Genomic DNA, 22347 nt, shown 5'->3' with positions numbered 1-22347 from the left:
TTTGACAGGGCTGCGGAAGCTGCGGCCTTCCAGGTTTTTGCTGGAATATGACTCCCGTCATCACCCCCCCCCCCAGTTCCATGTACTGTACTTTCCCACCAACTCGCAACAAAAGAGGGCGTTTCCTGAGTGGAGAGTTATGGGTGCTGGGGGGGAATCCAAAGGGCGCCACTGCAGCCATGGCTGCCACACTAGCAAAACCCTTCACTCAGCGGTCAGCAAAGCTTTCCACTTCTCCAGAAATCAGGCTGGAAGTTAAGCAGAGCAGAGGGAGGAGGGAAAGGGCAGTGAAGAACCACTTAGGCGCTCTAGCCATGAGGTCTGCATTAAGTTACACCGGGGGTCCCCAAACTAAGGCCCGAGGGCCAGATGCGGCCCAATCGCCTTCTAAATCCGGCCTGCGGACGGTCCAGGAATCAACATGTTTTTCATGAGTGTATAATGTGTTTTTTTTAATTTAAAATGCACCTCTGGGTTATTTGTGGGGCCTGCCTGGTGTTTTTACATGAGTAGAATGTGTCCTTTTATTTAAAATGCACCTCTGGATTATTTGTGGGGCATAGGAATTTGTTCATATTTTTTTTCAAAATATAGTCCGGGACAGTGGACCGGCCCCCTGCTGAAAAAGTTTGCTGACCCCTGAGTTACACGGTCTGGCCATACCTCGGCTTAATGTGGACTGTGAATCGCTTGCGCATCCTTTAATTCCCCCCCCCCCGGTGTGGTGTTCTCCTACAAAGGCTACGGTCCCACACTTTCTCCTCCCTAATCCCAGAGATTCCCTGCGCATTTGCTGTGGCTCTCCTATTCGGATTTTCAAAGCATGTGACTTTGCGGCTACACCGGTGACTGAGCGAGTGTTTTCCTCCCTCCTTCTCCCTCCTGCTTTGCTTAACGTCCAACCTTATGGGAGAGTTCTGTGGACCTTGAGAATGGCTTGCACTTTTCTGGCATCTTGGGTCAGTCCTGATAAAGCTATTTATTGCCTGGTTGCGGACATTAGACGCTTTCTAGGTGTTCCCACTCAGCCATTTTGGCATGTGGTTCATATTAAAAGGCAGAAAGATGCATTAAAAAAAAAGAAAGAGGTCTGGGCGTAATCAGGGTGGGTCGTAAGGCAACTACAGCCACATTCACACTTCTGCCGGATTCAAGTTACAAAAAAAGAGAGATTCCGACTAAACACCAGGAAGAACTTTTTGACAGTAAAATCTGCTTGACAGTGAAACGGTCTCCCTTGGGAGGTTGTGGCCTCTCCTTCCCTGGAGGTTTTTGAATGGCCATCTGTCATGGATGCTTTAGCTGAGATTCCTTCATTGCAGGGGGTTGAACTAGATGACCCTCAGGACCAACTCTACAATTCTACGGTTCTATAAACAGTCATGGTTTCCCCCAAAAGAATCATGGGAACTGTGGTTTGCTAAGGGTGTCGAGAGTCCTCTATTCCCATCGCAGAGTTACAATTCCCAGAATGCTTTGAGATTAAGCAGAGGGCCTTCTCGGTAGTGGTGCCCGCCCTGTGGAACCGCCCTCCCATCAGATGTCAAGGAAATAAACAACTACAGTATCTCACTTTTAGAAGACATCTGGGGGCAGCCCTGTTTAAGGAAGTTTTTAATGTTTGATGTTTTTATTGTGTTTTTAATGTTCTGTTGGGAGCTGCCCAGAGTGGCTGGGGAAACCCAGCCAGATGGGCGGAGTATAAATAAAAAAATATTATTAGTATTATTATTCCCTCTTCAGAGGGAGCCCTGGGAATTGTGGCTCTGTGAAAGGAATAGAGGTCTTGCCTAACAACTCTGAGCACCTTTAACACAGCTCCCAGAATCCTTTCGGGGAAGCCATGACTGTTTAAAGCAGTACCACAGCACATTAAATGTATGTGTGAGTGGCGTACATGTGTGCATCAAAATGTCATTCTCCTAGACAGTATGGAACTCGAGTTCGTGTGTTGCTCCCCCCCAACCACCCCTTTTCTAACACTTCCCCTCTTGGTGGGTGCTCTGATGCCGCATGAGAAGCGAGCGGTCGCTGAAGACCTTCCCGCAGTCCGAGCACCTGTAGGGCTTCTCCCCTGTGTGGATCCTCATGTGGACCCTGAGGTTTGAGTTGCCGCCGAAGCTCTTGCCGCAGTCCGCGCACGTGTAGGGCTTCTCTCGCGTGTGGGTCCTCTCGTGCACCAGGAGGCCCGAGCTCTGGCTGAAGCTCTTGCCGCAGTCCCTGCATTTGTAGGGCTTCTCCCCCGTGTGGATCCGCTGGTGCCGGATGAGGACCGGCCTCTCCCAGAAGCTCTTCCCGCAGTCCGTGCACTTGTAGGGCCTCTCGCCCGTGTGGGTCCTCCGGTGGACTATCAGGTTGGAGTTGTCGCAGAAGCTCTTGCCGCAGTCCGAGCACTGGTACGGCTTCTCGCCCGTGTGGATCCTTTCGTGGGTGATCAGGTATGCCCTCGTGCTGAAGCCCTTCCCGCAGACGGAGCACTTGTAGGGCTTCTCGCCCGTGTGGGTCCTCTCGTGGGCCTGCAGGTTGCACTTCAGCTGGAAGTCCTTCCCGCAGTGGGCGCAGGACTTCTGCCTCTCGTGACCCGGCTTCTGCGACTCGTTTGGTGCAGGGACGGTGAGCTGGGCCACATTCCCATCGAATTCCACGTACCTGCCCTGGGAATTTATAAACTTGTCCCCTTCTTTCTCGGGGTTCGCTTCCTCCTGGCTGGCAGATGCTTCGCCCCGATTGGGCCAGCCAGAGGCATTCTGCCCGCCTCTTCCTGACAACAGCCAGTGTGGTTCCCGTTTCCGGGGATTTTCTTGTATGTTCTGCTCCTGCCCACCTCCTGCTGAAATAAGGAGAGAAACTCAGTGTTATTTGCTGTTTGCCTGTTAGCTACGAAGCCATGCTCAAAGGCTTGCTATTAATGTGCAGAGCCCTGAGGAACTTGGCACCAGGTTACCTGAAGGACAATGTTCTCTGTTTAGACTTTGTTTGTGACATAGCTGCCAAGTTCTCCCTTTTTTAAAGGGAAATTCCCTTATGCTGAATAGGCTTCCTCGCGAGAAAAGGGAAAACTTGGCAGCTATGGTTTGTGAGGGCCACATTCCCTTCTGCAGAACCTTCTGAGGGCCATATGCCCTCAGGGCAGGACCAGAGGAAAACATGGGAGGAGCAATGGATGTGAATTTCATCATTGTAGGGTAGTTCCTACACACCCAGATATCCTCCTCTTAATGTAATAATTCCTGTGCCGGATTACTAAATAGAGCAGGCACTGGCCTATGGGCCCTGTGCCTTTGAGGGGCCCTGCGACAATGGATCAAAATACTATTGTGCAATAAAATTGGTTTATTAAAATGGTTGGTAAAATAAAAAATGTATTGCAAGGTCGGCCCTCAGATTTCAACTTCCCAAGGGCCTCCACAGGATTTAATTCTGCACAGTATAATTCTGAGAGGCCCCTCACAGAGCTAAAGTTCCCAGCACCCTTAACAAAATATAGTTCTCAGGATTCTTTAGGGGGGAAGCTACAACTGTTTAAAGTGACATGATTATGCTTTAAAGGTATAGTGAGGATGAGGGGGTGGGGTGGGGGTGGGGGCAGCCCTCTTGGGCCACTTCTACTGGCAATTCTATCGCTGGTATGTGCCACCCCCCCCAAAAAAAACCCCACATTAGTCCGAATATAGGCTGCACTCTCCCCCACATATCTTGCATAAAATTAATTCTTATTAATATTCAATTTATATACCACCCTTTTATCAAAGCATGCCAGGGTGATGTACAACATTAAAAACGTATCACGGAACATCAATGGCAAAATCGTAATAGAAGCATAATATAAAGCAAACTGACAGACAGCCTAATAATAAAATAGCCCTCATAATAACACTCCTCTCCCCCACACTTTTACAGGCCATAGATTATTTAATAATAATAATAATAATAATAATAATAATAATAATAATAATTTATTATTTATACCCCGCCCATGTGGCCGGGTTCCCCCAGCCACTCTGGGCTAATAGCCATAGGCCTGGGTAAAAAGGAATGTTTTTTGTCAGCACCTAAGGACATGTAATGATCCACCACAGAACACCTGAGCGAGGCCTGTAATCCCCCTCTTGTAGTTACAGAAGCCGTGATTTAAGAGATCCCATTTTAGTGGGCAGCCTAAGTTCAGGGAACAGCTTATTTACGGACTGAAATGGAATTACTGCTGATAGGGGTGCAGGCCTCCATCACTGACCTAACCTTTTACCTGGTGACAAATCAAAAATGTTAACAACTGTGTGGTTAAAACTCTGCCACCAGGAACCCTTACCCAGCAAGGCCGCATCCCTGTCGCCTTCCTGTTTGATCTCTCTGAAGAGAGGCCTCGGCCAGGCACCCAAGGGAGATGCCTCCACTTCAGGGATCTTGGCAGCCCCCTCCTTGGAAACCCCCGGCACCTGAAACAGAAGGAGAGATTGTTCTTACTTATCCAGCCCCGGCTGTTATAGTGCCTTAATGTATGTTGTGAATGTGGCCCATCTCTGCCCTCTCCGCAACTCCGAAAGCCTCCGAAAGGTAGCAGGGAGAAGCAGGTGCTCACCTGCTCGGGCCGCTGCCTTAGCAGGAAGTCTTCCGCCAAGGCCACCGCCCGCGAGCAGCTCTCCGGCCCGCCTTTCCTGACCCAGCTCTGCATCTCCAAGGGCAGGACGGCCAGGAACTGCTCCAGGATCACCAGCTCTAGGATCTGCTCCTTGCTGCGCCTCTCCGGCTTCAGCCACCAGTGGCAAAGATCCCAGAGGCGGCTGCAAGTCTCTCGAGGCCCCCCGGCCTCCCGGTAGCTGAACTGCCGGAAGCGCTGGCGCTCGGCATCCATGCCAGCGGCCACGCCGTTCTCCTCCTCGCCCAGGACCTCTTCCTTGACTTTCCCGGACTCTCCTGTCTCTTTGGCCAAGAGGCTGTTAGCTGGCTGTTGGGCTTCTCTGCAGGGCCCTGGCAGTAGAGGGGTTGTCATCTCTCCCCTCAGATGCGGCCTGGCGCCATCCATTCCCACCGAAGGAGGCAGGGCGGGGTGGGCCTCGTCCCGCAATGCCAACGTCCGCTGGTGCGGGTTTCTTCCGTCGGAGTGGGAAGACTCCATCGCTCGGAGGAACTCCTGCAGCTGGGCCTCCCATGGGTGCTGCAGCCCCTTCTGTGGCTCCTGCTTAACGTGGCCCGGCACGTTTCTCTCCCAGAATTCCCTGGTATTCCTGGCCTGCAAGACGTGAGGGACGTTCCCCATTCCTGGGTCAAGGACCGCTAGATCTGGTTGCTCTGTTTTCACTCCCTGTTGAGGCCCAGCCTCGGGCTGGAGACCCAGCACCAATCCGTCCCTCGGCTTGGCTGCCATTTTATTTCTTCCCGTCAAACGTCCGCCCGAGCCCAAGTTACCAGTTCTTTCCGCCAGCCCAGGCTGTGAAGCTGTTGACCTCACGAAGCTGCTGGGTGTGCAGACATGCAAGCGGTTTGGAAGGGAAGTTTAAGCTTCCTGTGGAGGAAAAAAAAGGGGGGAGAGATATACTAATTTTATAAGAATATAAGACAGGCACTGCTAGATCAAAGCGAGGCCCAATATGCACTTAATGCCATGGCTTCCTGTAAAGAATCCTGGGAACTGTAGCTTGCTAAGGGTGCTGAGAGTTATTTGGAGACCCCTCTTCCCTACACAGAGCTACAGTTTCCAGAGTGGTTTAACTATCAATCCCTCTTCCTGGGGGACTCTGGGAATTGTAGATCTGTGAGGGGAATGGGGTGTGTGTGTCTCCTAACAACTGTCCATGACTCTTAAAATGGAACAAGAGTGTTTTCAAATGGTGTGAATGTCATTCTCTGTCGCCCCAGGGGATCGGACTAGATATAGGGCTGCCACATATACTAGGATTTCAAATGCGGAATTGAAAATTTGCCCTTGATCTATTGAGGTGTTCCTAAAAAAAGATAAATAACTTTTGGGGTTTCCTGGTTTTTACTTTCTGAAATATGACAACCCTAGGCTAGAACTTGTAGGAGGAAACCGCAGGGAAGATGCAGATTTTGGATAAATATCACAAGAAACCAATGGCCTCTCCGCTGGAGATGTTTAAACAGAGGCCGCACAGGGACACATTGAACAAAAGCATTGAATAGATTACCTCCCTGCTCATTTCTAGCTGTATAATTCTATGAACCTGGGACTTTCCACATGCAAAGCGAGGTATCTACCCCTGAGCTATAACATTTTCTTCATTTAGCAGAGATTTATTTCACCCTCCTGCCCATATTTCTCCTTCCATGCCTGTGTTCATACATATACATATTCAATACAATCAACACCCACAGCTCTTTTAGGGAATAACCCTAAGGTGTGTTGGGCCAGGACCCTGCGAGACCAGGGTTTAAATCCCCCTCGGCCATGAAGTTCACAGGGTGATTTTGGGCCAGTCAGCAATTCTCAGCCTAGCCTATTCCTAAGGGCTGTTGTGGGGATAAGTTGGAGAGGACTATGTCTTCCACCTTGAGTTCCTCGTAGGTAAGGTGGGATATAAAATATAATCCTATATAATAATGTCCAAGATGTCCCTGCGTCCAAGCTGTCCCGTGTGTCCCTGGGTCACTGCGCATGTGCCCCAGGGATACAGGGATTGGACAGCAGAGACTGCGCGCGCGCGCACTCTCCCCCCACTCTGCCTCCTCCAACCGCCGCTCCCGCCGGACACCGCCTCACTGCAGGGCACGTCAGGAAAGCGAGGGTGGAGGCCGGCGAAGGCCTCCTCACAACCCTCCCTGGCCGTGAGGAGCGGCGGTTGGAGGAGGCGGGGGGGGGGGAGAGTGCGCGCGTCCTTCCTGTCGGCGGCTGCGGGAGAGAAACGGAGGAGGAGAAAGCAGCGCTTTCTCCTCCTCCGTTCCTGTCCCCCTGCCGCCGACAGCAAGGACAGGTCCCAGGGTTCGGAGAAGCGCTGCGCAAGCGCTTCTCCGAACCCTGGGATGTCTGCTTCCTGTCGGCGGCTGCGGGAGAGGAACGGAGGAGGAGAAAGCAGCGCTTTCTCCTCCTCCGTTCCTGTCCCCCTGCCGCCGACAGCAAGGACAGGTCCCAGGGTTCGGAGAAGCGCTGCGCAAGCGCTTCTCCGAACCCTGGGATGTCTGCTTCCTGTCGGCGGCTGCGGGAGAGAAACGGAGGAGGAGAAAGCAGCGCTTTCTCCTCCTCCGTTCCTGTCCCCCTGCCGCCGACAGCAAGGACAGGTCCCAGGGTTCGGAGAAGCGCTGCGCAAGCGCTTCTCCGAACCCTGGGATGTCTGCTTCCTGTCGGCGGCTGCGGGAGAGGAACGGAGGAGGAGAAAGCAGCGCTTTCTCCTCCTCCGTTCCTGTCCCCTGCCGCCGACAGCAAGGACAGGTCCCAGGGTTCGGAGAAGCGCTGCGCAAGCGCTTCTCCGAACCCTGGGATGTCTGCTTCCTGTCGGCGGCTGCGGGAGAGAAACGGAGGAGGAGAAAGCAGCGCTTTCTCCTCCTCCGTTCCTGTCCCCCTGCCGCCGACAGCAAGGACAGGTCCCAGGGTTCGGAGAAGCGCTGCGCAAGCGCTTCTCCGAACCCTGGGATGTCTGCTTCCTGTCGGCGGCTGCGGGAGAGAAACGGAGGAGGAGAAAGCAGCGCTTTCTCCTCCTCCGTTCCTGTCCCCCTGCCGTCGACAGCAAGGACAGGTCCCAGGGTTCGGAGAAGCGCTGCGCAAGCGCTTCTCTGAACCCTGGGATGTCTGCTTCCTGTCGGCGGCTGCGGGAGAGGAACGGAGGAGGAGAAAGCAGCGCTTTCTCCTCCTCCGTTCCTGTCCCCCTGCCGCCGACAGCAAGGACAGGTCCCAGGGTTCGGAGAAGCGCTGCGCAAGCGCTTCTCCGAACCCTGGGATGTCTGCTTCCTGTCGGCGGCTGCGGGAGAGAAACGGAGGAGGAGAAAGCAGCGCTTTCTCCTCCTCCGTTCCTGTCCCCCTGCCGTCGACAGCAAGGACAGGTCCCAGGGTTCGGAGAAGCGCTGCGCAAGCGCTTCTCTGAACCCTGGGATGTCTGCTTCCTGTCGGCGGCTGCGGGAGAGGAACGGAGGAGGAGAAAGCAGCGCTTTCTCCTCCTCCGTTCCTGTCCCCCTGCCACCGACAGCAAGGACAGGTCCCAGGGTTCGGAGACGCGCTGCGCAAGCGCTTCTCCGAACCCCAGGATTCTAGCGCCCGTTATTGAACGGGCTGAAAACCACTAGTTAGTAAATAAATGGCCCATCTAGTCCAGCATTTTTTTCTCACAGTGGCAAAACCAGACACCCCAATGCGAAACCCCAAACAGGACATGAGTGTGTAACAGCACTGACTCCTCCCACTTGTGATTCCCAAAAATTGGTATCCAGAGACGTATTATGCCTTTCTCAGTGCAAGGAAAATGCAGACATTGTGGCTGGCAGCCACTGAATGCTTTTTCAAGCCAGGAAGCATAAAATCACAGAACTGCAGAGTTGGAAGGGACCACAAGAGTCATCTAGTCCCACCCCCTGCAATGCAGGGATCTTTTGCCCAAAGTGGGGTTCAAACCCACGACCCTGAGGTTAAGAATCTCATGCTCTACCGACTGAGCTACCTCCCTAGGTCCTTGATTCAGAGGGATCCAACAGAGGAAGGGCGTGTGTTCGTGGAAAAAGGCACCGTCACAAGCTAACCCCAGTGCAGAAATTCAGCAGGTACAGCTGCTCCCAAACACAGAAATGCCATGATGGAGGAAAGCTTCACCTGTTCAACTTCTGCCTGTCACCCAGTTCCGAAAGGCATACCGGCGGAGAATCTCTCTGCTGAAATTCCCCATCTCTTATTGCTGCAAACCCACTCCCCCCCCCACTCACCTGATCTTTCCTAAAAAGAACAAGGGAGGTGGGGGAATCAGCACCACCGCTCCTCCTGCATCGCCTGGGAAATTTAAACCCCTGCTTTCCCACAGTAGGCGGGGCAGGAAGTGAGTTGCGCATCCCTCTGCTCCCAAAGCCTCTTAGTATCTCTAGGAAATGCAAGTCTCCATGAACTTAACCCCTTTGGTGAATGGCCATAAAGCAAATTGCTCAGAAAGCTGAGGGCCATTTGTGTTTTGCATCCCTTGGGATCACAGCCCAGCATCCTGATGGGAAATCTTCAAGGAGGACCAGAGCAAAAGAGCACTCTCCCCCCATCTGTGGTTTCCAGCAAATGTTATTCAGAGGCGAAACAAAATTTTTAAAATTCCTTCCAGTAGCACCTTAGAGACCAACTGAGTTTGTCATTGGTATGAGCTTTCATGTGCATGCACATTTCTCCAGATGCCAGTGCATGCACACGAAAGCTCATACCAATGACAAACTCAGTTGGTCTCTAAGGTGCTCCTGGAAGGAATTTTAAATTTTTTAAAATTTTGTTTCGACTACAGCAGACCAACACGGCTACCTACCTGTAACTAGAACTGTGTTATTCAGAGGCATTATTGCCTCTGCGTGGTGTACTGGTTAAGAGCGGTGGGAGAAACTATGAAGAACCGCCGACTTGAAGATAAAAATAAATATTAAAGACACAACTCCAGTACAGATGCAGAAAGGGGGAAATCTCAAAAGGCTTGTTGGAAGAGGAATCATGGAATCATAGAATTGTAGAGTTGGAAGATTACCCAAGGGTCATCTAGTCCAACCCCCTACAATGCAGGAATCTCAACTAAAGCATCCATGAACTATGGCCATCCAACCTCTGCTTTAAAATCTCCAATGGCTTCAAGTTACATGAAAAGAGATTCCGACTAAACATCAGGAAGAACTTTCTGACTGCAAGAGCTGTTCAGCCGTGGAACAGACTCCCACAAGAGGTGGTGGACTCTCCTTCCTTGGAGGTCTTTAAGTGGAGGCCATCTGTCATGGATTTAGTTGAGATTCCTGCATTGCAGGGGGTTGGACTAGATGACCCTTGGGGTAGCTTCCAACTCTACAGTTCTATGATTCTATACATGCCAAGCAGCTTTTCCACCACTGAGCTATGCCCAATTAGTCACAGTCTAGATAAAGATACACTGGACTGCAGCTAGGGGGTTGGACTAGATAAGCCTTGGAGTCCTTTCAACTCTACAATTCTATGGTTCTGTGATTTTAGCAATAGAAAATTCTGAGCGCATGAATTTGGTTCATCAGACTGTTTATCAGACAGGGTGTGATAAAATTCTGGGTATACTGTGGTATACTGTAATAATAATAATAATAATAATAATAATAATAATAATAATAAAATAGCACTCACAATGCTCCCACACAAACAAAACCGTTTTAGTACAATAATTTAGGACTGTGTGAGTGTGTTTGGGGCTTTTTGCAGCTGTTGTTAAACAACTGGGAGTCATAAATCCTTGCTGATCTACTGCAAACCTCCCAGAGATCAACCAGTAGATCCATGCCAACTTTCTGCCCACCACTGACTTAGAGATGAGAGGAAGACAAGGCACCTGCCCCAAGGATCTTACAATTTAAGATTCAACATGCTTTGTCCTCCTTTGCTCTCCAAAAGCATGTCCTTTGATGGTTAAGTCCACAGAGCTCAGGTTCCTAGAGAGATCAGAAACTTGACAATGCCTCTTGTCAAATAATGACGCCATTTCCGGTATCTTACCTAACCCCTTTTTGCAGCTTTTTGCCAACCAGTGACTGTATCACAAGAAGTTGCAAAGAGTGGGTGAGTTTATGCAGGAGGCGCCCATCTCCTTGCAAGGAGCTCATCACAGGGGTAAAGGGAGAGAATAAAGAGAGAACAGGAAGAAACAGTGGGAGAAATAAAGCAAAATTCCTGGCAGGAGTTTAGGATTGCCATATTTCAAAAAGTGACAATCTGGACCCAAAAGTTGTTGAGCTTTTTTTTAGTTTTGTCCAAATATTTTGCTCTTGTGCCAAAATCTACACTTACGACATGAGCTGCCGTACATCCAGATTTTCCCGGACACTTTAAAAACGCAATTTCTGCCCAAACGCTGTTTACAAGGGACAAATACCATAGAGATGGGAAGGCCGGGGGGCGGGAAAAATCGGGGGGGGGACCCCAGGCCTTCCCATCTCTAATACCGGCTATGTCTGGGATATTCCGGACGTATGGCAACCCTAAAAATATTTTAATGGAGAGCAATAGAGGGGAAAACCCCATTTCCACCCACTGCCACCCTTCTGCATGGTGCAACATACAAAATTGCACAAGAGGACTCACCAGACAGTGAAGCCATACAAATGCTCTGAGTGCAGAAGCAGCTTTAACTGGAGCTCGGACCTTACAGTTAATCAGAGAAGACACAAGGACGCAGGGGAGATGGTGCTGGCCTGAGTTTTGTCGAGAAATATTTAAATATCAACAGTTTGGAGTCCTCCCATATTTCATCCGCAGCGAAGATTTTAACTAATAAATTTGGTACGATTTTAATAATTCAACATTGTTGCATTTTTTTTATTTAAAAAGTCTTATTTATCGCTGTAATAATATACCTCTGAAGATTTGTTGTGGTCTTTTCCTTTGTCCGGCATCAACAGTCAAGAGCAGCTGCTTGTTATTACTGCCCTGGTGTCCCGCAAATAATTTGCATCATTCCCAACTTTAAAAACTAAGCACCGAAGCCAATTCTGTGCCTTTCTTTTTGAATCCCAATTGCTGGAAAGTGGAAACCACAGAAGTGCTGTTGTGTCCGAATCCTGATTGAGTGTTTCCTTTGTTTTTGTTTTTATATATTTTTTAGATTTTCTGTTTACATCAAATCTTTTTGCATTATACATTTATAAAACCCATTCCCCACCTCAACCTTTGTCCCATGTATGCGGTTATGTATATCTTTTCCAACCGCATCTCCCAATTAAACCTAATTATTATTAGCTTTCCTTTCATGCATACAATCGTCTTTATGTCAATCCTGTTAATGTTTTTAGTTGTGTACAATGATTTTTTAAATAGTCAATAAAGCATTTCCACTCTAACTCAAAAAATTCCCTGGATTCTTATCTTGCCACTAAGTTTTGCCATTTCTGCATACTCTAGTAGTTTTTGTTGCCAATCTTCCAACACTACTATTCTATGATATGCGAATGTACAGTATTTTCTGTTTTAGTGGAGCCGACATTAAGGCAGGTGTCTTAGGCTGCAGTCCTAACCCCATTTACCCAGGAGATAGCCCCACCAAAATCCATCTGAGCAGATTTCAATCTTTCCCAACAGATGCCCCCTTTTTGCATTACAAGTGAAAATAAGAAAAGCCTTTAAGACGTGTGACCTTGGAAACACGTGAGAAACTGAGGAAGCTACCAGGCTGATTTTTATAATCTAACTCAGTGTTCTCTACACAGACTGCCAGTGGCTCTCCAAGGTTTCAGACGGGAGGGGGGGTAGTGTCTCTCTCCCCGCCCCCCCCTGGTGTTACCTAGAGATCCTGGGGAGTGAACCAGCGACCTTTCTGCAGCATCAGCATCCCAGGAGCTGAAGTTCGTGTACATGATTCTCCCTCTTCCCATTTTGCCCTCCCAAAAACCTGTATTCTCCTTGCAACTCTAGGATTCTAGGATTCCAACCTTGTGTGGCTGAGAGACAGTGACTGGCCAGTGAGTACCATGGCCGAGTGGGGATTTGAACCCTGATCTCCCAAGTCCTAGGTCAGCACTCTAACCGCTACCCTGCACTGCCTATTTGCAGAGCAGATGCTCTACCACAGGTCTCCTCAAACTCAGCCCTCCAGATGTTTTGAGAGTACAATTTCCATCATCCCCGACCTCTGGTCCTGCTAGCTAGGGATCATGGGAGTTGTAGGCCAAAAACATCTGGAGGGCCAAGTTTGAAGAAGCCTGCTCTACCACCTACCTCAATGCCTGAAAGTCCAGCCAGTCAGATTCACTGGATGACCCCTCCGTTTCTAATGTTATGGGAGAGAGAAAGCCTTCCCAGGCTTCATACAAGACACCACCTTTAAAGCACATTCAGAGTGTGTTCTTCCCACCTCAAAGAATTCTGGGCACTGTAGTTTGTTAAGGGCTGCTGGGCATTGTAACTGTGAGGGGTAAACTACAAGGCTCAGAATTCTTTGAGGGAAAGAATGTGCTTTAAAGGTACAGTGTTCACTTTCACCACACGAGTCATGGTTTTATAAAAAACAATGCTTTCGACCCTGAGGTGTATATTTTCAGGACTCAACTTATTTTTGTAATTTCAAGTTGTTTTACACTCTTTCTAAAATTAATGATGTTTTTCAATTGCTCTAACCTGCCCTGGGATCTTAGGGTGAGGGGTAGGTAATAATTTCTACCACTACTACTACTACCCCCCATGTATGTCACAATAATCACAACAGAAACATTTGAGAAAGTGTGTTACTAATTTTACCAGCGTTTCCTAAACTGCACATAGAAACACCGGCTCACAATGTCATGGATTGAGACCAGGAGGTTTAGGGAAGGGACCTGCCAGTTCAGATCCAAGTCTTTCTCTAAAAACGTTCCTTGCGGTCGTTCATGCTTCCACCGTCCAGCTATGATTCTGCGGTCAGAATGTTCTGAAGCCTTTCTCTCCATTATCAAGACTTTAAAAAATGACTCTTGTCCGAGGCAAGTCCACATTTGGCCCTTGAATGGTTTAAGTGGTTTCTGCCACTGAAGTCACTGTAATCTGTTGGTGGTCGGCTGTGTAAATTGCTTCTCAAAATGTTTGTCCACTGAGCAGAGGGTCTCCCTGCTCAAATTAGCAGGAATAGCTTAGTTTGCACAAATAGATCATCATTCCTCACATTCAGACAAACAAAGAAATGCACAGCTGTCTAGCCTTATGTGGATACAAAGATTTCGAGCATACAAGGCTAACTGAAACAAGGCAATAGGTTTTATAAGCAGTTATAAACAGGATAATAGGAAGATGCCTTCTCCTGAACTTGGCTGTTGCTCCATCTAGTTCAGTAGTGTCTACACTGACTGGCAGCTGCTGTCCAGGGTTTCAGGCAGGGAGACTCTTCCCTGCTGAACATGAAAATGCTTTTGGGCAATTGAACCTGGGACCTTCTGCATGTGCAGGTGAGATAAGGCCCTTCCACCGAGCAAGTGGATTCTCTCATGTCTGCAGGCTGGTGGGATTTTGGGAGCCTCAGGAGAGAAGCCCGGTGTCTGTGGTGTCTGACAGTGTCAAAGGAAAAGTGGGTTTTTATCATGGAATGATAATTGTTCCTGGAGGAGCGTCTCCACCTCCATCGTTCAGCCCGGACACTGAGGTCCTCCTCCGAAGGTCTTCTGGCAGTTTCCTCACTGCGAGAAGTGAAGCTACAGGGAACCAGGCAGAGGGCCTTCTTGGCAGTGGCGCCTGCCCTGTGGAACACCCACCTATGGGTGTAGCCGAGGGGTCAGGAGGGCAGCTACCCCCCATCAAGTAAATAAATAAAAATAATTAAAAGAATCAGAATATTTGAAATTGAAAGGCTCGCTGAGGTCACTTGTTGATGTGGTGCATTCTAGTGACACAACTGGCAACCCAACTGAGCGATCGGCATGGCTTCCGTGAACTGACCAATCGCGTTGCAAGTAGCTCAGTTCTGGAAGCTTCTCATTGTTTCCGGCGTTTTTTCCTGAGAGCGCGCACCTGCACGGCCAGCCTAGAAACAACTGGAAGTTTCTATACAGCAGAAAGCCCTCAGTCGATGATGTTTATTTTTTATTTAACTTCCTAGCTTTCAAATAACTGAAGGCTTTGACAGATTTTTTCGGGCACTTGGGGGTCAAAAGAAAGTAATTTAAAAGAACGGTTGTTGAGACGTTTCATTCCAAATCTGCTGGACAGAGCCAGACAGAGGAGGATGACATGTGTGTGTCCTGCCCCACCCCACCCCACCCCACCATAAATCCTGGCTACCTTCCTGCATCCTGCCCTCAGATGCCAAGGAGGTAATTATACAACTTTCCATAGAGATCTGAAGGCAGCCCTGCATCGGAAAGCTTTTGACATGTGACGACGGTGTGTGGTGTTTTAGTATATTCTGCGGGAAGCTGCCGAGAGTGGCCAAGGCAACCTGGTCAGATGGGCAGGGTGCATAAAATAAATTATTACAGTGGTACCTCGGGTTACAGACGCTTCAGGTTACAGACGCTTCAGGTTAAAGACTCCGCTAACCCAGAAATAGTACCCCAGGTTAAGAACTTTACCTCAGGATGGGAACAGAAACCGTGCGGCGGCAGCGGGAGGCCCCATTAGCTAAAGTTAAGAACAGTTTCAAGTTAAGAATGGACCTCCGGAACAAATTAAGTTCTTGACCCGAGGTACCACTGTATAAATTATTCCTCACTAGAGGATCCTGTCGCTCGTGTGGAGTCTCTGGTGTTTGGCGAAGTTTGAAACATAGCGGAAGACCTTCCCGCAGTCCTGGCACTCGTAGGCGTTCTCTTCCGCGTGGACCCGTTGGTGCTTGGCGAGGCTCTGCTTGCTGCAGAACCGCCGGCGGCACTCGGTGCACTCGTACGGCTTCTCCCCGGTGTGGCTGCGGTGGTGGGAGACCAGGTGGGCCTTGCTGATGAAGGCCTTGCTGCAGTGCAGACACCCGTAGGGCCTCTCGCCCGTGTGGATCCTCAGGTGCTTCACAAACTCCTCCTTCCAGCGGTAGGTCTTCTTGCAGGCCGGGCAGGCGTAGGGCTTCTCGCCGGTATGGATCCTCTGGTGGTTGGTGAGCTTCCCCCTCTCGCGGAAGCTCTTCCCGCACTCGGCACACTCGTGGGGCTTCTGCCCCGTGTGGATCCTCTGGTGCCGGATCAGCTTGTCCCTGCGGCGGAAGCTCTTTCCACACTCCAGGCAGACGTGGGGCTTCTCGCCCGTGTGCATTTTCTGGTGGCGGATTAAGGTCGATTTGTGCTGGAAGTTCCGGCCGCACTCGGGGCAAAGGTACTTGACCGCCACGCCATGGAGCGCCGCCTCGGGAACAGGCCCGTCAGCTTCCGACCGGTGCAACGGCGCCCCCCATGTCATCGCAGGAAGCCACTCCTGCTGCCGCTTTGATCCGCAAGCTTCCTCAAAGCTCTCGCTCCTCAGCGTGAGGTGGCTGGCAGATTTGCCCAGGAACATCCTGCGTGCTTCCGCTAACTCCGAACCTCTTTGCTGCCCGAGCTCTTCCTCCTCCTGGGACGTCGTACGGCTGTCTGAAGGAAAAGACACAGTTGAGTCATCGACACCACCACCACCCCCGCCAAATCATTTTTAGTTTTATTTAACAAGATTTAGATGCTACTTAAGAATAATTTAAAAATTGAAGCGGTTTCCCATCTAATGTCACTTTTTCCAGCCTTATACATTCAAAGCAGTATGATACCACATTAAACCTTGGTTCTGGAACGCCTTGTGACTCAAACATTTTGGCTCCCGAACGCCACAAACCCGGAAGTGAGGTGTTCCAGTTTGCAAACATCCAACACAGCTTCCGGCTGAGTGCAGGAAGCTCCTGCAGCCAATCAGAAGCCGTGCCTTGGTTTTAGAACATTTTCAGAAGTCGAACGGACTTCTGGAATGGATTCCGTTCGAGAACCAAGGTACAACTGTAATGGCTTAATCCACACCCAAAGAATCTTGGGAAATGTAGGTGGTTATGGGTGCTGGGAGCTGTTAGGAGGCATTCTATTCCCCTCTCAGAGCTACAGTTCACAGAGTTCCTGTGGAAGAGGGATTGATTGACTGTTAAACTACTGTTAAACTGTAACTCTGTGAGGGGTATAAAGTTGGGGGACGGGACGGGACTGTCTCTTAACAACTCTTGCCACCTTTAACAAACTACAGTTCTCAGGATTCCTTGGGGGGAGCCATGAATGAGTGGTGTGGCCTTCTTTTTGCTTATAAGTTTTCTAATATTATTAATAATAATTACTAATAATAATATTAAATAATAATAATAATAATAATAATAATAATAATACCGTTCCCATCTGGCTGGATTTCCTCAGCCACTTGGGGCAGCTCCCAACAGAATAGAAAAAACATGATAAAACATCAAACATTAAAAAATTTCCCTAAACAGGGCTGCCTTCAGATGTCTTCTAAAAGTCAGATAGTTGTTTATTTCCTTGACATCTGGTGGGAGGGTGTTTCACCGAGAAGGCCCTCTGCCTGGTTCCCTGTAACTTCACTTCTCGCAGTGAGGGAACAGCCAGAAGGACCTTGGAGCTGGACCTCAGTGTCCGGGCAGAACGATGGGGGTGGAGACACTCCTTCAGGTATATTATTAGCTCCTCACCCTCCCACCTGCTAGTTAACCGACTCCATACCGAGTGTTTCTGCATCTCTGTTGCCCTTCTGCTTGATCTCCTTGAAGAGCGGTTTCTGCCAAGCATCTGATGGAACATGCTCTCCCTCAGGAGAATTCACCATCACCTCCACAAAGGGTCCCAGCTCCTGTAAGAAGAGCGGAAAGGTTTCTGTCAGAGCTGGGAGAGGGAAAGGATCCACTAGAGGCGGCAGGGAGACCGGGGTGGGAGTCATTTCATAAAGTTAAATTGCAGTGGAATGTTATGACCAATTGTGATGGAGCAGTGAAAAAAGCTAATGCTATTCTAGGCTGCATCAACAGAAGTCTAGTGTCCAGATCAAGGGAAGTAATAGTATGGCTCTATTCTGCCTTGGTCAGAGCACACATGGAACACTGTGTCCAGTTCTGGGCACCACAAGGAACCAATGGATTCAAGTTAAAAGAAAGGAGATTCCGACTAAACATCAGGAAGGATTTTCTAAGCAGAGCTTGGATGGCATTATGAGGGGCAAAACTACAGCTCCCAGGAATCTTGGGGGGGAAGTCATGACTGCAAAAAGTGTGATGAATGTGCTTTGAATGCACAGCATGAGACTTTTAACCTCAGGGTCATGGGTTCAAGCCCCATGTTGGGCAAAAGATTCCTGTATTGCAGGGGGTGGAAACAGACGACCCTCGTGGTCCCTTCCAACTCTATCGTTCTAGGATTCTACAGTGTATACTGTGGATGTGGCCAGAGTCCAACCGCTACACCACACTGCTCTACACACTATACCACACTTCCAGTTCACTCCCGCGCCCCCTTTGGCACACCCACTCAAGTTCTATAGGTTAAACTCTGGTTTATCAACAGATCCAGGCACTTGCCCCCACCTAATCTAGCAAATTCCCATTAAACCTCCCAAACTTCAGGCCGACCCCCGCTCCAGTCACCTCCTGCCCCAATTGTTCTGCCTCTTGTTGCCTTAGCAGGAAATCCTCAGCCAGGACGATCACGTGGGCGCAGGTCTCAGGCTCCCGTTCCCTGACCCAGCTCTGCATCTCTGGGGGCAGAACAGCCAGGAACTGTTCCAATATCACCAGCTCCAAAATCTGCTCCTTGGAGTGCCTCTCCGGCTTCAGCCATCGATGGCACAGGCTCCGGAGTTGGCCGTAGGCATTGTGCAGACCCTCGGCCTCTTGGTAGCAGAAACGCCTGAACTGCTGGCGCCGGGCCTCTGCCCCGACTGCACCGCTCAGAAGAACAGTGGCCTTCCCTTTCCTGCTGCCCCTCCTCGCTCTGGCACTGGTCGGTGTGCCAGTCGCTCGTTGCCCTTCCATTTCAGAGGCGGGTGTCCTCTGCCGAGACCCCCACTCTCTGGCCAGCCATTTGCAAGTTGTGAGCGCTCCCTCAAAGGAGGCTGGGAACACCTTGACCCCGTCCCAAGGCAGGGCCTCCTGACACGGTGGCAGGCTTCCCCACCCTGAGCGAGGGGACGGCCTCGCCTTCAAGAACACCTCATTTTCTCGGGTTTCCCAATGCACTTCCTCCAGTTCCGGCTTGACATGGGTCGAGGCAGTCCACCCATGAGGCTCGCCAATGCACACCATCTGGATATCGTGATTGTTGGCGTCAGCCGGATCCTGGGCCTCTGTTTTTATACCGCCATGCTGTCCAAGCGCAACCCGGAACTGCAGGCTCAGGGATGGCGAGGCGCCTCCTTCCTCAGCGGCCATTTCGTCTTGGCCTTCCCTCAGCCGTGGCTCTCAAACTCATAGGGCTTAGCACACATCCGAGGGAAACATTGTGCCAGCACAGATGGCTAAGCATCCAAACAAGAGAATCGGAGTCTCTTTTTGCCAAACTGGTACCGAAAGAGAAGTTGGGGGCGTTCTCAATTGGCGACTGGGCCTTCTCCCTGAAAGAAGATAACCGAGAGAAGGAGAAAGAGCTGTTAAAGTGCAATTACTTTTGGAGCAGACGGCTTTTGGCTGCCTTCACACTGCAGTTTATTCCATTTCCCTGTTATTTTGCGCATAATATTTGAGCTGCAATGCAATGGCATATGGCACAAGTGGCATACGGAAACAAGTTTAGCAATGCATATGGCAATTATGGCATAGCACTTATTTCCATGACATTTGATTTCTGAATAATTCTGTTTGTATCCCCCTCAACCCGGTGGTGTTTCTCGCTGCAATTTTGCCACCTCTTTCATGGGTTCAGGCCGCTGCCACTCATGTTGCAAGATGTGAGGCGGCATGCGCTGCACCCTCTTCCCATTTCAAGGTTCACACCTCTTTGTTTTTTGCCTGATGAGAAGGCATGACAATATTTTGGCGTACATTGTCATGCTGGAAAGGGAATCCTTTGGCAATTTCCTTTTTAAAAAAACATTCCTCATGAAACTTTGTTAGTGCCCATTTGACCTAAAACAAACCTTTCCATGCATTTTTGCCTAATATGTACATTTTTGGCAAGCAACTTTCACTAACGGAACACATTTTTGCTATATTCTATGTCTCACAAATATATGCAGTTTCATACACATCCTTTTGGCTGGGGAACGGCACTGCAAATTTCGGATAACAACAACAACAACAACAACAATTTATTATTTATACCCCACCCATCTGGCTGGGTTTCCCCAGCCACTCTGAGCGGCTTCCAACAGAAATATTAAAATACACTAATTTATTAAAGATTAAAAGCTTCCCTAAACAGGGCTGCCTTCATATGTCCTCTAAAAGTCTGGTAGTTGCTTTTCTCTTTGACATCTGGTGGGAGGGCGTTCCACAGGGCGGGTGCCACTACCGAGAAGGCCCTCTGCCTTGTTCCCTGTAACTTGGCTTCTCGCAGCGAGGGAACCACCAGAAGGCCCTTGGTGCTGGACCTCAGTGTCCGGGCAGAATGATGGGGGTGGAGATGCTCCTTCATGTATATTGGACAGAGGCCGTTTAAGGGCTTTAAAGGTCAGCACATTTTGAAGGAACCCTGTGTTTCGGTCACATATTATTTCCAGGAAGTGTAAGTTAGGAGGGATGGGGGTTATTGGTTTCCTTTGTTCTTGTTTTCACTATGCATTTGTGGTTTTATCTTGTATTTCAATGCTGTGAACCTCCCTGAGATCTATGGATGAAAGGCGGTATGCAAATGTAATTAAGAATAAAAATTAGTAAACCAAATTTCTACCCTTGCCCTAGATATAGAGCTTTACAGTATATACATCAGCCTTCTCCAGGGCCCTCCTGACATTTAGTTTCGGACTACAACTCCCATCGGTGCCATCCTGCCCTGGCTGAGGCTGATGGGAGTTGTAGTCTGAAACATCTGGATAACACAAAGAAATAATAATGATAGTAATAAAATACTCTCCAGGTTTCTAGCTTTCCCCTTTCAAGGGAGAAGTATTCAAGACCCTTCCAGGGGAATATTTATTCAGTACATACCGGTACTCTGCCCTTCCCCCAAAAGAGCCCAGGGTGGAATAGGATTATCAAAATATGATTACGGCCAGGAAAATATGTTTCTACAAAGAGAAAAGGAAAAAGAAAGGGGGATCAAAACATTGTTAGTGCCCAATTGACCTAAAACAAACCTTTCTATGCATTTTTGCCTAATATGTACATTTTTGGCAAGCAACTTTCACTATAAGGCCACCTGAAGATCCTTATATCCTGGTTCAGATCAGAGGGATCACATCCAGGCTGAACTGAGAGCAGCAAGAAACAGGAGCCTTTAGGGTCATTGGCCCAATCCTGTGGAAGGCTCAACAGAGATCCAATGGATGCCTTCTCTTTAATCTTTAAAAGTCTGCTGTGAACTTTTCCATGCTGCCAGACTTATGCAGCCTACTAAAAATAGTTAGTGGGTGATCCTGGGTTTTCATTTTTACATGTTACTTTAGCGTGTGTTTGTTTGTACTCGTTTGTTGTAAACCACTCTGATATATTTTAGCGAATAGGGGCATGCAAACATTTTTTTATTGATAAAATTGGTTTTGTCTGCCTGCCCAAATATTTGACCATTTGTCTTTCTGTCTTATGATAGAACTGCACACCACCCTATTATGCCAATGAAAGCAGCTCAAAACGAACAGCGCAGCAGCAATGCGCCAGTGAATACAATTTTCTCTTTCCGGACACATTTGGGGGGAATGCCCCTCACTCTTTCCACAGTGCAAAAAGTAATCCCCCCCAACCCCAGTGAAACCTCCTCCCCCCCACAAAGATCACCCCATTCTCCTTCCTCCAACTCACCAGCTCCTTGCAGCTGCTGCCCTGCAATCCCTCTTGGGAATGTCCTGCCAAGGCTCTGGTTTTCCTCTGTGGCAAAACACAGGAAAGGATTCCTCGCCAGGGCACTGAAGGGAAGAGGAAAGAAGACCTTCCCTTGCAGCCTCCTACCTTTCCTGGCCTCTCTAGGAAGCAGAGAACTGCCTGGATGGCGCTTTATTGTTTTTAACCCTTATTGCAGACACCTCTCTCTCATATTCTAGGACAGCCATCAGGGACAAGTCACAAGGCCAGATACACCTAAAAATTAAAATAAAGCCCTGTCCTTTAAGCAGCAGTGTGACAGGCAGACATTTAACAGGTGCAGCCAGGCACAGCATTGCATTTCCATGTCAGGGAAAAGCTTTGCCTGCTGAATTTCTGCCTGCCACTGTGCTATGAAGACGCAAGATCCCTAGGGGAGAGGATGGTGGAGACCCCCCTAACTCAGGAAGAGCTGTGTTTGATGCGCACCAATATATTTTTTATAATTTTATTTCTAATTTTGTTTATACCCCACCTGTCTGGCTGGGTTGCCCCAGTAACTCTGGGCGCTTTGCAACACCTGTAAAAACATAACAAAAAAATATTGCATTCTCCCCACCTTTTTCTCTAAGGAACTCAAAGGGTTCTCCTTCTCCTCATTTAATTCCTACAACAACACTATGAGGTAGGTTAGGCTGCGAGGCAGTGGCTGGCCAGAGGTCACCCCATGAGTTGCATGGGCGAGTGGGGATTTGAACCCTGGTTTCCCTAGACCGACACTCTAACCACTACCCCACGCTGCCTCTGCGAGAAGGTTCAGTCTTATTCTGAAGTTCATGATGAACTAAGAAAGTATCGCAGC

The 22347-nt window shown here is 49.2% G+C and overlaps 2 protein-coding genes across 3 annotated transcripts; both read right to left on the bottom strand.

Moving 5' to 3' along the window:
- Positions 1-1078: 1078 nt before the first annotated feature.
- LOC148687093 (uncharacterized) lies at positions 1079-8965 on the bottom strand. Its single transcript, XM_088663942.1, has 4 exons — positions 8863-8965; positions 4580-5503; positions 4310-4436; positions 1079-2830 (listed from the first exon to the last, which is right to left on the bottom strand). The coding sequence occupies exons 2-4, from the start codon at positions 5363-5365 to the stop codon at positions 1977-1979; spliced, it is 1767 nt and encodes a 588-aa protein (XP_088520068.1). The 5' UTR covers positions 5366-5503; positions 8863-8965; the 3' UTR covers positions 1079-1976.
- Positions 8966-13339: 4374 nt separating this feature from the next.
- LOC118080144 (uncharacterized) lies at positions 13340-21651 on the bottom strand. 2 transcript variants are annotated; one of them, XM_060270715.2, is made up of 5 exons: positions 21486-21633; positions 20676-20755; positions 18180-19144; positions 17266-17392; positions 13340-16149 (listed from the first exon to the last, which is right to left on the bottom strand). In XM_060270715.2, exons 3-5 carry the CDS (start codon positions 18960-18962, stop codon positions 15305-15307), a joined length of 1755 nt encoding a protein of 584 aa, XP_060126698.1. In that variant the 5' UTR covers positions 18963-19144; positions 20676-20755; positions 21486-21633; the 3' UTR covers positions 13340-15304. The 2 variants fall into 2 exon arrangements, with proteins under 2 accessions (XP_060126698.1, XP_060126699.1); XM_060270716.2 differs by lacking the exon at positions 20676-20755 and having other exon boundaries at positions 21486-21651.
- Positions 21652-22347: the final 696 nt, after the last annotated feature.

The sequence above is a fragment of the Zootoca vivipara genome, chromosome 2, assembly GCF_965207765.1.
Source record: "Zootoca vivipara chromosome 2, rZooViv2.hap1.1, whole genome shotgun sequence".
NCBI lineage: Eukaryota > Metazoa > Chordata > Lepidosauria > Squamata > Lacertidae > Zootoca > Zootoca vivipara.
Note: the sequence above shows the minus strand (reverse complement) of the source record. Positions and strands in the feature narration are given on the sequence as shown.

Bases quoted from the DNA above. Each gene is read 5' to 3' on its own strand.
- LOC148687093 (XM_088663942.1), bottom strand. From the start codon at position 5,365: ATGGCAGCCAAGCCGAGGGACGGATTGGTGCTGGGTCTCCAGCCCGAG. The intron at 4,437-4,579 runs GTGAGCACCTGC...CTTCTGTTTCAG, and splicing joins TAAGGCAGCGGCCCGAGCAG to GTGCCGGGGGTTTCCAAGGA. The intron at 2,831-4,309 runs GTAAGGGTTCCT...TCCTTATTTCAG, and splicing joins CAGGGATGCGGCCTTGCTGG to CAGGAGGTGGGCAGGAGCAG.
- LOC118080144 (XM_060270716.2), bottom strand. From the start codon at position 18,962: ATGGCCGCTGAGGAAGGAGGCGCCTCGCCATCCCTGAGCCTGCAGTTC. The intron at 17,393-18,179 runs GTGACTGGAGCG...CTCTTCTTACAG, and splicing joins CAGAACAATTGGGGCAGGAG to GAGCTGGGACCCTTTGTGGA. The intron at 16,150-17,265 runs GTATGGAGTCGG...CTTTTCCTTCAG, and splicing joins CAGAGATGCAGAAACACTCG to ACAGCCGTACGACGTCCCAG.